The sequence below is a fragment of the Scomber japonicus genome, chromosome 9 (genome assembly GCF_027409825.1).
Source record: "Scomber japonicus isolate fScoJap1 chromosome 9, fScoJap1.pri, whole genome shotgun sequence".
Taxonomy (NCBI): domain Eukaryota; kingdom Metazoa; phylum Chordata; class Actinopteri; order Scombriformes; family Scombridae; genus Scomber; species Scomber japonicus.
Window position 1 is genome coordinate 25,876,364 of NC_070586.1, and position 14,661 is coordinate 25,891,024.

A 14,661-nucleotide genomic window follows, 5' to 3' on the forward strand; every position below is an offset into this window, starting at 1 on the left:
CACACACACACACACACACACACACACACACACACACACACACACACACACACACACACACACACACACACACACACACACATACACACACACACCACCCATCATGCAGGACAGGAGGTAACTCCAGTCCCGTCCATTGTGCCAACGCCTCAGGCAAAGCTGCCTCGGTGGCTGATTCACTGTCGGGATGGGTGGGTGACAGCAGTGTGGGTGTGGGAGAGAGAATAGCTGCATGTGAGACTATGCGATATCTCTCTTTTTCTCAGATGCACACAAAACACACACAACATATAAACTAATCACAGCTGGCACTAATGAGCGATGTGTAAATGTGGCTGGCATTGCAGAACTGGGCAGAAGGAGAGTTAGGGACCATGAAGAAGATTTTGAATGTTTTTTTGGAGGGACTGCTGTGAAGTGACACAGTATGACAACTGCATTTTGATGCAAGGCCGTTTTACAGAATCCCACAAATATGTGAGCATGCTTATATTCCTCCCCCTCAGGCTTACTAAGCAGTTACGAAGTGCACACATTCGTAAGTTTAGAGGATGAATTGCCCACAACTCCACCTCTGCAGCTAGAGCTGTGTTGGAAAGTTAAGTGTAACATCTGTCTAGAAAGACAGCCCGGCAGAAACACACATGCACATGTGAAGACACACAAGCTCATAATCACACACAGCCGTACACCTTCATGAACGCACCACCTTGGCCAGATGGCCCCCCATAAAAACCCACTTACAGAGATGAGCGAAGTGATTAAGAGGCCTCTCAAAGTGAGGGAGAAATGAGAGAGGGATGAAGAAATGGAAGGGAAGGGAGGGAGGGTGTACCTGTGTAGAGGAGAGGTCCTAAATACTCTGATGCTTTTAGCTAAGTGCATACTCCTACGATAACAGACTCACAAAAGAGCGAGAGAGAGGGGGAGGAAAAGCACAATGACACCTAAATTTCAGACTTTCTATAAACTATAAAACGTTATGTCCTTGGCCTAGATACATCCTTTATCGACATCTGAATACTTTGAATTTAAGTAAGTACAATGAGAATATGAATAGTCTGTACTGTTCCTAAGAAATGGATGTACTATATGCTGTGTTTTCAAAAAGGGTGAAGAGCTATACAAGGCATGTGCACGTGTGTTTGTGTGTGCTGGCATGGAGGCTGCACTATCCAAGGCTGCACACTCCCCTCTCCATTCACCATGTAGATTGGCAATTCTAAAGTGACCTTGTTTTCCGTGAATTCCTTGACTTTTTTTTTGTCTGACATTTTCATTTATTTCTAAAAGATAAGATATGAGGACTTGTGCCCAGTGCAGTCTTACACAAGCAAACGCAAACGTTCATGCACGCGCCAGGTTTGCACTCGGGTCCCTCACATACACGCAGAGGGAAAATGTTAACTGATCAATAGTATGTCTCTTCTGACCCACGTCTTGTGATGACACTGTGACCTGATGTACAATCACACACACACACACACACACACACACACACACACGCACACACACACACACACACACGCACACACTTTACAGCCTCTGCAGAGATGAAATTGGTGTCAGACAGCCAAATGCTGCTAATGTCTAATGTCTGCTGTGGAGACACTTAGTGCCCCCATAGTAAAGGGCTGGGGCGGGGCGGGTCCACCTGTCCTGTAGCTACTTAAGTCAGGACACCAAACCAGACAGGATTAAATGCCTGCTCTGTCATCTTTAGGGTAGGAACCTCCATGCAGCCACTCACCGCCCCACAGGAGAATGTCTTTTACTGATAGCTCTGCTGTCCAATTACACTTCACCTTTTAATACCAGACAGAGATGACAGGTGGAGAGAGAGAGGGTGGAAAGAGATGATGAAGACGAGGCTGATGGGAGAAGAGAGAAAGAAGCTGCCATTTCCTTCACCTGCAGGAACATCTTGTCAAACTCCAATAGACTGGAGCGGAATTTCATGTATGAGGGCTGTATTTATAAGTATTTAATCTACAACACCAACTCTCCACTAATTTCCAGCATGCGAGATGCAAATAAGACTATAAAAATAGATATACCATGAGTGCTCAAACATTCAATGCAATGTCGGAAAAGAACTGAAGTCTATCATATCAAGATATTTGAGTGTTACAACACTGTGTAGAGGGGGGTTCATTGTATGAATGTACTTAACTGTGCTTGAGACATCAACAATCTCTTGCATTAGAGTGCACAATTACCAGTGAAGGATCCATACTTTGTGTGAGATTGTCCACTTACAACATGGTACTCTCCTACTGTATATGTGTGTGTGTGTGTGTGTGTGTGCGTGTGTGTGTGTGTGTGTGTGTGTGTGTGTGTGTGTGTGTGTGTGTGTGTGTGTGTGTGTGTGCGTGTGTGTATGCGCGCAGATCACAGCCAGAAAAATAAGTAAGTAGAATAGCTGGATTACTGCATTTGAGTTCATTTCTGTGACTGGACCATTCTCTAGTGTGAATCTAATACATAATCCATTGTGTTGGGTAAATGTATATTTGATACGTGTGATATGATAAAATGTATTGTACTGTATATTTAAGTGCACATCTACATACCACAAATGCACAGATGCTCCTCTGTGGAGAGTCCCATTCGAAGCAGCTGTTGATGTAGCAACCTGTGTTGATCAGGAACATGATGCAGCGCCTAACTCTATTGAAGTTCTGTAACAGCAGCTGGAAAGTAGATGGATAGAAACAGTGAGTGTTTTATACAAGTGAACAGTTAAGGTCAGAAATGTGCTTTGGCAAGGAGAGTAGCCTGGCACTATATTACATGATGTATCACTCCACTGTGAAAGTGACATATACAGTCCATAAATATATGGACATCCTGTAACGAAGACATATTAATGTGTTGTATTGTGAACCGATGAGACTTGGTGTGACAAAAACACTCAAACACAGTTCGGGCAGGGTGGCATGGACATTTTTGACTAAATACATCAATATTGATCTTGTTCTTGAAGAGATGGCTATTGGTATTTTCACAAAATATTTACACACTGAAACATTTTTTTTTTATAAATAACTTCCAGTGCCTAACCTAACCAGCTCAGGTATTTTATCTGAAGTCTCTGTAGGTCTGTGCTGCTGTCACCATGTGCTCTGTGTAACCCTGTGCTTTTACTAGTATTATTTTTATTAATCATATTGTTGTCAGTATTTTATCATCATTCTGATTTCTCTTCTCCTCTACTGTTTTTTTTTTTCGTTTTGTTTTCTCTTATGTAGAGCACTTTGGATCAACTGTGAAAAGTGCTATAAGAATAAAGTTGAAGTTGAAGTTAAAGTTGTAATAATGTGGATATAATAACTAAGTGGGTAATGGCAAATAATAAAACAGCTGGAACAGCCAGGTAAGTTGTGTGTCTCATTCTGCTGGTTAACAAGGTTAACAAGAACATTAAGTTACAACTTGAGATGTGCAGCTTTGACCTCGGTTTGGCATCAATATGACAACATTCCAGCATTGAGTACACCATGAGGATATTAGCGTGTTGTTAGCTATATATGGATTTGAATCAGCATGTAAGACAAAGCACTGCTTAAAGTGTGACAAACTGACTCACAATGTTTCTTTAAGTCTACGATCCCAGTGATAAAATTAAGTACAATAATAACAATTTCCAACACAGTCCCTGGATTCTCCTCCCTGAGGGTTCTCCCGGCATTTGGCCAGAGATGAGAGAAAACTGGCTAACTGCTGTCCTCCCCCTGGGTTGCCAACCATTCAGGGAATAGCATAACAGCGGCACAGAACGCCAACCACCCAATCAGGTCACCACCAGGAGAAAGTGCTCCCAAAGGACAAACTGTCTCTGCAGATCGCTCTTCAAAAAATTCTAGGCCATTATTTTACTCTTTGGGAAATTGTGTGTGTGTTTGAATGTGCGTGTACACTGTGGGTACACAGTATGTGTTTGTAGCACTACAGTAAACTCTATTGTCTCTATATATGTGTGTTTGCATGTGGTTCGGGGTGTCTTGGATGCTTTGATGCTAGATGAGAGGAGGATCCCTCCTTCTCTATGTATAATTATGTGGAGCTTTTTGTTGCCAAACTGAGGATGACTGTATGTTGTCCTGCTGGGGACACACAAGACAGGAAGACTGTGAATCATCCATTTCCACGTTTCTCAGTGCATGCACTTGATGTACAGGCTGTACTCTTCTTGGCTCATTATTACCATAACTGCCTTGATAAGAATATTTCATTTTTCATGAATTATTTCAAAGACTGCCTTGAGTTATCCTTTTAAAACACTTAGAAAAGTGGTACAGTCATTTATCAAGTCAAATGTCATAATTACAAGTAAATGGTCATGTTTGGCAGGCAGCTTACGTGTTTTTTTCTTTTCTTTTCCCTCGCGTGTGTGTGTCTGTGTTTGTGTGTGTGTCTGTGTGTGTGTCTGCACACTAAGCAGCAAGCAACAGCAGGGGAGCTGCTACCACACAAAAGAGTCCTCACGGGGCAATCCCTCCAAACCAGCCAGTGACATCATCATTGCGAGACGCTGACATGGGTCATCTCTACGAGTCAGAGGTGAAATGGAGATTCTGCACTTGGGAGAAAAGCGTAGAGTGGGCCAGCATGACAGAGAGCAACAGAGAAGGCAGAAACAGTGAGGGAAGCGGGGAATAGATGGAGGGTCGACAAAAGGGTGGTATGGGAGCTAGTGTGTGTGCTGTGCTCGGCTGTGCATAGCGCAGAATTGACTGCACAGCCCAAACGGTCACTCATATGACATGTCTGATGTGGGCCAGCCCCTACTATTCATTCCTTTGTGATGCCGCCACACTGAGCGGCGTGACAATGAAGTGCAAAGCAGCAGTGGCAAAAAGGGCCAACTATAAGGATGGCCAATCTACTTATGCACCCCAGAGCTGACAGCTTGACATTTCTATTCACCAGTCAGAGTGGATGCGAGGGGGGTGAGAGATGAGAGAAGGGAGAGAGGAGGGAAGGGAAAAAAAAGACAAAATGCTGTTTTTCCTTCAATCACCCTGTTGTATCTTGCCCACACAGTTGTGCTTTACAAGATGCCACTCTCCTGGCTTGTTGGTATTGCTTCAGACCGTCAGTCAGAATAGGGGATACAGTGGTGGACACAGATAAAAATGAGCTGGAGTGGAAGGGAATAAGTGTTAGCCGTTGATGTACCTGTTTGGACACTTTGGGCTCCTCCTCGATATACTTCTGCTCAATGGGAATCAACGTCCTGAGACCAGCCTTCACCTGGAGGATGGAGTGGAGTGAACACACACAGTGTCAAAAAAACTGCAAATGGTGAGACTGAAATGACACATATACAAAAGGATGCAGGATCTAAAGAGAATTATTTTTGAAGTTTTTTGAAACACATTATGTAGTGACAGAACATGACAGCACATGCGTAGAGTGTGCCCCATGTCAGCGGATGGGGAAAAAATGGAGAGAAAGCTGTAAGATGGCCGCTATAGGACACACACAGCGATAGTGAATGGGCGAACAAAGGATGCTGAGAGGGAGTCTTCGATAATTAAAGCCAAAACGAGGACGAGGGACAAGGGACGAGGAATGAGATGGAAGCGAGGGAGGGGAGGGGGGGACAAACAGAATAAAGGCAACAGCAGCGTAAAGGGGGGAATGCTGGAGGGAACAAGAGAGAATAATGGTGAGTGGGGGGCAAAATAAAAAAAAATCAGGGAGACTCAAAAAAAGCAAAAGAAAGACTTACAGCATTAAAAATCACGTCTATTTCGAGAAAGATGACCCCTTTTGTTGGCCCTGTCAGCTCCTTGCTTTTCAAGGCGTAGGCTTTGCGTTCTCCATTTTGGATCTGTGGGAGAGGGACATGACAGGCGTCTGTCTGGCAATACCCGGCTGAATCGGCTCCCCAGGCCACCTTTGAACCCCAGCTGCTGGCGCTGACAGGGAACCCAAAACAACTGTGGCAACTCTGACAAGTACCTGTTCATTACCCACTGCAGCTCGGCTCTGTCAAACAGAAATTAACTATCCTGGGGAATCACACTGTACAGTCTAGCATGGATATATTAGACACACAGTTCTTTCACAAGATATCTATATTTTTTCAAATATAAGAGACACTCTTCTGTCTTTCTTTTGCTCTCCAAATCGCGTCGTTCCGTCTCTTGATCAATGTCATTTTCATATCATCTCTCATTCCCTCACTTTCTTTCTTCTCACCTAACAATCTCTTTTTTTCCCTCAGCCAGTCTCCCATTTTTTCTCATCCCTGTCATCTCTCTCTTTGTGAAATAATAACAGTCTCATCTGTGGAGTTGCAAAAATAACCTCTGCTTTTTATATCTTCCACTGTGTGTTTTCATTCTTTCCGTTCCTCTATGTTCTCTATATTATCCCCAAGGGAAAGGAAAAAAAATCTCACGCAGAGAAATCTGCCTTTGACTCACATTTAGTAAAGGAATAGCCACTTTCCCCAGGAAGTCTGCACTTCTGTCTCGGTCCTCGTCGTAAACAGTGACTTCGAGTACTGAGTGGATGTCCTTCACGTTACTGGACCACACACAAAGACAACCCCAATGAGGTATACTTAAACAAGCTACATATTTGAAAGTGTGAAAGCTATCATGACTTGCACAAGCTTCTTTAATTATTAAAGACACACAGAAAACAGTTTAAAATCTGAAATGCCCCATTGAGGCATAACAAATGCTTCATATCTGCATACTCTCCAATACATTAACATAAATGTTTAAAAATGATCGTTCACATGTGTCATTTAATATTGCACTACATTACTGCACGAGCTAAGTAGAACTTGAGTGTGAAGTGTAATCTTTTGAAAACTAGGCTAGTAAGAAGATGGCTGATGTTATGTATAGAAAGGAGGCTATGAGAAAGATGGGCACTCAAAGAATGACTAAATTAACTCATCCCATCACTGGGAATTATACCAGTTCGGAGTCTGAAATAAAGCATATGTCATATATATGAAATGATGTAGAGTAGATTTGAAAATCATGTCTTACTAAAAAAGGGGAAATAATGTATTAAGCCTACTTTTAATTCAATGTATTCCTAGATTTTTTTTATTTTTGTATTTATTTTCATACAATACATTTGAAACACTATATAATAAGCAGTTATATTTTCATTGACTGTAAATATATTTTTAGGTTTAAACACAATAATCTGTAATCAACATTTAAAAAAGAAATCAGTGCAAAATGTACTTTTAAAAACATACAAAAAACTAAAGAATGCTGTGAATCACAAAAAGTTAATTCTATTTCTTTTTAACAATTATTAAAATAGATTTGTATTATATTATTATATTTGTGTACATGCACAGATATATGGGTATTGTAGAAGCCACTCACAAAGTGAAGACCTTGTTCCACTCTGGATTGAGGTTTTTGTAGACTGTGTGCGTCTGCAGCCGATCGTTACTCAGCTCCACCACACAGAATGGGTCACTCTTACCTGGTGAGAAAAATAAAAAACTAAAAAAATTAAAAAAATACATGAATGACCTTCTTACTCAAAAGAGAGATGTACATACATATATACAATACAGATACTAAACTTTTGTTACCTTGAGGTTTCAAGGAAAGAGTGAATCTTAAGTTATTCAAACAGCTTTTGTCTATCTCCAATCCTTCATGTCATTAGGACAGATAGCATATAGCATGTTCCTTATACTGCACCACATGACAGCTCCAATATCCTGGACTTATCAGAACTGTAATAACATGATTCTCTCATTTTTAGCCTCAATGCCATATGTATTATACAACAGTATATCAGTGAAACAGCTGCAAGTTTCTATCCACACCCTGGGAACATGGACAACTAAAAGATAAGCTTCAGGACAACTACGCCCTGGGCAGTCATGAGGGGGGAGGAGAAAAAGAGAGGACTTTGAGAATGGATGGTGCGGAGAACACAGAGGGTGATGTGGCTCTGAGGGCCACAGAAGTTCAGAGTAGAAGATAAAGACAGCCGAGCAGAGGTGTGATAAACGCTGTTGGTCCTTGATTAGCAATTCCATGCATGCAGCGAGATGCTAGCAGCAACGATGTTATGAAAAAAAATGAGTGAAAGAAATGCATGCAATGCAGTAATGAAAGAATGACATAGAAAATATTTCCTAACCATCATTTCAGCAAGGTTAATAAATAAAAACTATGCTCAAATTAACTCCTTACATTTTTAGAGAAATCACTGCTTTCATATACTGGCTCCAACACTAGGTTCATTAATATAACACAAGCAACACAAGTTTTTAAAGCAATAATAACAAAACAATGTTTATCCAAATGCAGTATAAATCATTTTAAAAACTCAATAACCACATATGAAATAACTTGAGTGGCCTGTCACTGCCAAAAGATAAAACTTTAATACACTGTGTGAGAACTTTAAAGACCCTCAGATGTTATACACCACAGATATGATATATGGTTTCCTATAAATCACATTCATTAATGCTAATTCATTCCAACAAAACTTTCAATTCAGAATTTACTACGGTTATGTAACTGGATAGGAAGAGAGTGAGAGAGACGGAGGAGAGAAAAAAAATAAAAAAAACATTATTACAGATCTATGTACACCTCCTGAGAATAGCATACTGCACTATAATAATCAAAACCAGTAATGTCCTATATTTTCTATTTGTTTACTAACGTCTTACATTTAAATTTCTTTGTACACAGAAAGGAGTGAGACCAGCTCCCCACGCCTGCCAGCCCACCTCCTTTCAATTGCCTCAAAATGAACTAAAAACAACAAAACTCTTAATTCAAGCTTTGATCATTATTTTTTATGAGAACTGTTGGGAGCCGTTTGTGCTGTTTGTTTAAGCTTATCACTTGAAAAGGCTGGGTCAGGAAGTTAAAAAAAAATATATGTCCCACACAAAATCCCAGGGAAATTATTGAGAATATTGAAATGTTAGTAAAAGCAGCAATGTTGCATAATAAGACTCCATACAGTTGGGATTCAGTTCAAGCCCCTCGCCGCACGTGTATGTGCTTGTCTGTGTCCGTCTGTGTCCGTGTGTGCATGTGTGTGTGTGTGTGTGTGTGTGTGTGTCATGGAAAGCATGCATGTGTGAGTGTCATTGATTGGTGTGATTTTCTTCAAATGTTGTGACAAGGGCAGGACATTTAGTGGGTGTGCAAAGTAAATGTCACTGTGATCAATGCTGAGCCGTAGGTGTTTCCTTTCATATGTGTTTGTGGCGTTCTATTGATGCAGGGTGTTTGAAGTGGATATTGACAGCTACGACTCCTACAATAAAAAGCAGGATACATTAAAATAGACTAAAGATAATGGACTAAGGAGCATACATGTCCATGCAGCTATGTATGGACACTTTGTTAACCGTATCAACTGTCTGCATTGCCCATAAATTTTGTACGTGTTAAAAAGCAAATTATTAATTGGACCATCCACAAAAAATTAGAGATTTTGAAAGTAAAACAAATATTTTAGCAGCATTTCTCATTCAATAATTTTACAGTACTGAATATACCAAATCCCCCTTAATCGACCCGGAGCTCCCGTAGCATAAACAATTATGATGCTGCCCCCACAAATCAAGTTTGATTAAATTTAAATGCAATCACCAAAATTAAGAGATGGAAATTATTTCTGCAGAACGCCAACCCTCCCCCATTTTCTGTCTAATATTCAGTTTTTAATGACATGGCAGACTGTGCTGCCGCAGAGAGCCAGTTGTCATTGGTGATGAACTTTCACCTTATTGGCCGCCAGCACCAGAGGCAGCTGTCTTAACCAATTACACGCTCAGGTTTGAGCGCCACTCAGTGATCATCCAGGTAATGTCCGAGCAAAGCTCCTCCCCCCTCTGGGTCCCGTCTCTGTAGCGCTTCCAGAGGGTCTGCAGCATCGAGCGGGCTCAAACTCATTTCTGGGTGCCCTAAGATAAGTGTGGAGGATGAATATGGTACGGAGACAAGAGAGCACGCTGTAATTGCCTCGCAGGAAGCTTAGAGTTAGTGAGGAGTTTTGAGGTTGGAGAGGGAACGCACGCTCTCATGTTTCTGTATAATCACAATTAATTATGATTCAGACTTTAAAATGTAAATCAATTGCATTTTTGTTGCTTTTATTTTTTTATTTTTTCATCGCTTATAATGGGCTGCACAAGATTATCTACAGTATTCCTCCATGTGTCTACTGATACCCAGTGGAAAAATCAACATTTTACTTGTAGGTGTTTTTTTAATATTGACTGAAAAAGAATGAAGTCTATGCACGCCGTGGTTTTTCTGCTAGAAGTCTGTGTGTGTGTGTGTGTGTGTGTGTGTGTGTGTGTGTGTGTCTGTGTGTGTGTGTGTGTGTGTGTGTGTGTGTGTGTGTGTGTGTGTGCGCACGCCACTATGTTCTAACAGTATAGCATCCACTCAGAGGGACAAGAGCTGGCAGACAAAAGGGATTGTTGGTTTTAGAGACTATTTTCAGTTATCCTACTCGGGCTGAAGAGGAGCTACTCCACAAAAACACTTCAATTAGAGAGAGAAATGGCCAGAGAGTGAGAGAAAAAGATAGAGAGAGAGGGAGAGAGAGAGAGAGAGAGAGAGAGAGAGAGAGAGAGAGAGAGAGAGAGAGAGAAGGGGGGGCAAGACAGGAGAGGAGACAGGCAGCATGAATGGGAAAGAGATGGTGAACTATTTCTCTCTTACTGACCTCCTCTCGCTTTCTCTGTCTGTCTGTTTGTCTGTCTGTTTCTCTCTCACCTTGCTCCTGACCCTCTCTTGGTCTGAGCTGTTAGAATAGGGTGTTTATGTGGTGAGGGCTCTTATGTGCCTCTTACAGAGCTATTGTTTCTGCTAGTGACACACACACACACACACACACACATACACACACACACATACACAGACTCAAAACAAGAATAAGCCATATAGAAACAGCCCCTTTGCCTGTCTGTTATCTGTATCTATTCACCTACTATATGTAGGGTTAGACAGCTGAAAGAAAATATTTGCTATGGAACAAAAGAAAAATATTTTTTCAAACATGAAAAAAAAACATAAAAATTCAAAGATTGAAAATTAGACAGAGAAATCTCTCCAGTTATGACTTGGCAAACAAAAATGTTTTATGTGAAAGCAAACCTGTTTTTTTTAAACAATAATCACATGTACAGTGTACTACAATTCAGCATGTGCAATCAAACTTGTGAAACACATATGGCAAATGTTTAAATGTGTACATGAAAAAAAAGATTATCAAATGAATTCAGTTCTCACATTTTAAGTAAAAACTGGACAGTAAAATTTGTCAGAAACAAACACAAATGTTCCTATATAAGAACTAACTTAGAGTTTTCAAATCAGAGTTCAACTTATTATTTCTAGAAGTTTTGTGCGTGACTTGTAGTTTGTATATAAAATATTAGCCTTGGTTGGCACCACAACACATGCTGCACTTTTACTGTGGAGTGAGCCTGTAGTTATAATTTCAGATCACCACAGGCTTTGAAGACACTGCTCTAAAATCAAACATGTTCTCTATGACCGCGTCAAACCAGCAGAGACACAGCGAAAGGCAAACAAACAGCCAATAGACATTAAATTTCCACAGTTTTACTCTTTTTGATTTTTTTTTCCTTTTAGAAGGAATCCATGATGCTCAGACTGAATGATGAGCTCTACAACGAGGTCACGGAGCAAATTCCTGCTCCGAGTGAAATTCAAAAGCCAGAGAGCCATTAGCCCTGCACTCCGGCTGCTCCGGTCGCTCCACGCATAACCCAACTCAACCAGCGCCACTCTGTATTGGCTAATGGGACTGTGGCTGCTTCAAATGGAGAAAAACTCTGGACTTTCTTTCTCTCTCTCACACACGTACACACATACACACATTTCTGTCTCTCTCTGCTAGATAATACAGAGTGAAAAACTAGGCCTGTCCACTGTAGACCTAATTAAAAGTAAGAATTAATGGAGAATGGAGGATTCAGAGAGAGCAAGCACAGAAAGAGCAGGAGGAGGGAGGAGGAGGGAGAGAGATTTGTTGGTTCAAATGTGTACTTTTTCTCTATTATTCAAATGAGCAGCCTGCATCTTTTTCTAAAAATGCAGAGACAAATTTAGCGTCCTGCACAAAGTAGACTTTAACTCTCTCTGAGGATTCTCACAGAGGATCATCCCTTAAACCAAAATTACACCCTGACTTTATCTTTGGCAAGATTTATGGCAGACTGCGAATGGAGGAAAATGTGCCACAGAAATTGTTCAATGTCTGGATGCAAAACTCAAGAAAAAGTTATTTAAAGAAAAAAAAAACTACTGTAATTGATAGTATCAGCTATCAGATGCAGTTTTCACTCTGACAGTAAAGGAACAACAGAAATGGAAAAACACCAGAAGTGGAGGCTTATTTGTCATATCGCTTTTAAATGTATGAATATATGAGCATGAATATATGAGTGAAAAAGGAGACCGTAGCTTTTGGAGTGTATACGAGGACTGCAGAGGTTACAGGCTTGCTGTTTGAACTTAAGGTCAATGTCTTACCTGTGACATCTGCTGCCATCAGTCCCTCAGCCTTGATGACTTTTACCTGCACTACACCGACATCTTTCAGGTTGTGCAATGACCTCCACAGGCTCTGAAACATCACAGGAACAGGGGTGAGAGGTCAAAGAGGATGGCGAATTAGCATTTAAGAGAAAGGCAGGTCAATAGCCTGACATTTCATTAAGAGAGGAAAGGGTAGAATATGTCCTTTAACAGTCCTTATTTGAAAATGTACAGTAGCGCTGGCATTTATAGTGAAGTCTAAGAGAGGACAAATGACCGGATTTAATTTAGCTGAATAGCTGTGCTTGCTAGTTTGAAATGTTTCCTAACTTTGCACTTTTGAGATAAAAATGGAGCTTTACTGATATTGGTGAAGAAGATGAGACATTGATGGACATATTGTAAAAAAGGTAGATCATAGAAAGTTTTAAATAAGGATATATAGATAGATAGATTTTCAGCACTTTACACATTCTTAACTCACAGTATGACGGCTGAATGTACAGAGCTGTCCCAAAACAGTTTGGACATCCTCCCTCCATCCCTAGACCCATAGCTGCCACTTTGAGGCATCATTTTGTGTGAATTATAAGTTGTTGTAACCAAAACCTATAAGTCTGGATAGTTGATAGATGGATAATTGAACGTGCTACGCTTAGAAGAAGGTATTCAGAGTGTAAAATAGCAGCAAGAAAATTTAAATATATCAAATGTGAAGTTAAGTAACAAATGAACAGGAAGAGGAAATTACAGCACTTAATGCATGTATGATTTACAGAAATGTGATCGTATTGATATTAATGGCTCTGTAGAGGGCTCACTGTTTATTGCAAACACTTTTGTCTGTGTGTTTGTTTACTTTACAGAGAGACAGAGGGAGAGAGTATCGGGCTGATAATATAATAATAGAGATATTGCAGTGAGGAGACACATCCAGTGGAGCGTGAATGGCAGTGATATTATACTTAGGAGGCAAACACATACACACACACACACACACTGACCTCTACACTATCCAGTTTACATCACCTGTTAACAAAATAGGAAGAAAACACTCACAGTCGATAAACTCAACTGTAAAACAGTAAATCTCACACATGCTAAATCACACACCATTAACTTACATTTACATACACTGTCAAGAGATGAGGATGCAAAACACTCTACCACCATACTTTATACAGGGTTTTAATAACCATGTACAATGAATTAATAATGATAATGACTGTACCTGTACAAACTAGTTTGTATATCTGTTGAATAAAGGATGACCTGTGGAGATCAGGTACCGACGAAGGCACACACGCACACGCACACACAGACACACACACACACACAAACATAAACTTGTGCTTTTGTTCACACCCAAATACTCAGGTATAAACACATGCATAGAAAACCTACACTGGGGCCAAATTGAGTAGCATGTCGGCGTGTCTTAAAAGCAGAGTGGAAATGCACTTCACTTCAATTTATTTCTCTCTCTCTCTGGCAATAACCCCTTCCATCCCCACAGGAGTAATTATAATTTAAATTTCAGAGTCAAGGCCAGGCTACAGACTTAATTCATTATTACCAACTCTGTCAGACTCTGCCTGTTTCCAGCGATATCATTGTCCAAAAGCTCTCTAAAGGAGATGAGAGGGGAGAGTGTGTGAAATAAAGAGAGGGGGGAAAGAGTGTGTGTGAAAGAGAGAGAAAGAGAGACATAGAGAGACGGGGAGAGAGAGAGAGGGGACAACTCTCAATTTTAAGGCATGATTTCTCTGAAGATAAAGCTGCTTGTTGTGATTATTGAGGAGCAGCTCAGAAGAGAGACTCTGGAAGAAAAAGAGTCAGGGAGAGGGCATGAGGAAGGCGACAGGCGATGAGACGAGGGCAAACTAATGGCTGACTAGATAGCATGTGTCAGTGTTCAACAGAAGAGCACAGGATGACGATTTCCCAACTGTAAGGATGGGGATCAAATGTCAATAACTTTTTTTGTACTGACTGAAATGTGTCAGCAGAGAATACAATTTGTTTGAAAGTCGGCACTAAATAATCATTTTTTTTATTATTGTTTATTCAGATCTTCATTTAAAGCACCCCTCACCTCCTCTTTTTGTTCCTTGTT

At 40.6% G+C, this 14,661-nt stretch overlaps 1 protein-coding gene across 6 annotated transcripts in view; it reads right to left on the reverse strand.

Annotated features, from left to right (window-relative positions):
• mctp1a (multiple C2 domains, transmembrane 1a) overlaps window positions 1–14,661 on the reverse strand; it is a 134,714-nt gene that overhangs the window by 40,088 nt on the left and 79,965 nt on the right. For 5 of the 6 annotated variants that reach the window (XM_053324820.1, XM_053324821.1, XM_053324823.1 and 2 more), the window contains 6 exons: window positions 12,540–12,633; window positions 7,368–7,470; window positions 6,438–6,540; window positions 5,738–5,839; window positions 5,182–5,256; window positions 2,574–2,693 (listed from right to left, as the gene is read on the reverse strand). In XM_053324820.1, coding sequence (XP_053180795.1) covers window positions 2,574–2,693; window positions 5,182–5,256; window positions 5,738–5,839; window positions 6,438–6,540; window positions 7,368–7,470; window positions 12,540–12,633 — 597 coding nt within the window. The remainder of the gene's footprint in view (window positions 1–2,573; window positions 2,694–5,181; window positions 5,257–5,737; window positions 5,840–6,437; window positions 6,541–7,367; window positions 7,471–12,539; window positions 12,634–14,661) is intronic. The other variant, XM_053324825.1, reaches the window with a different exon arrangement.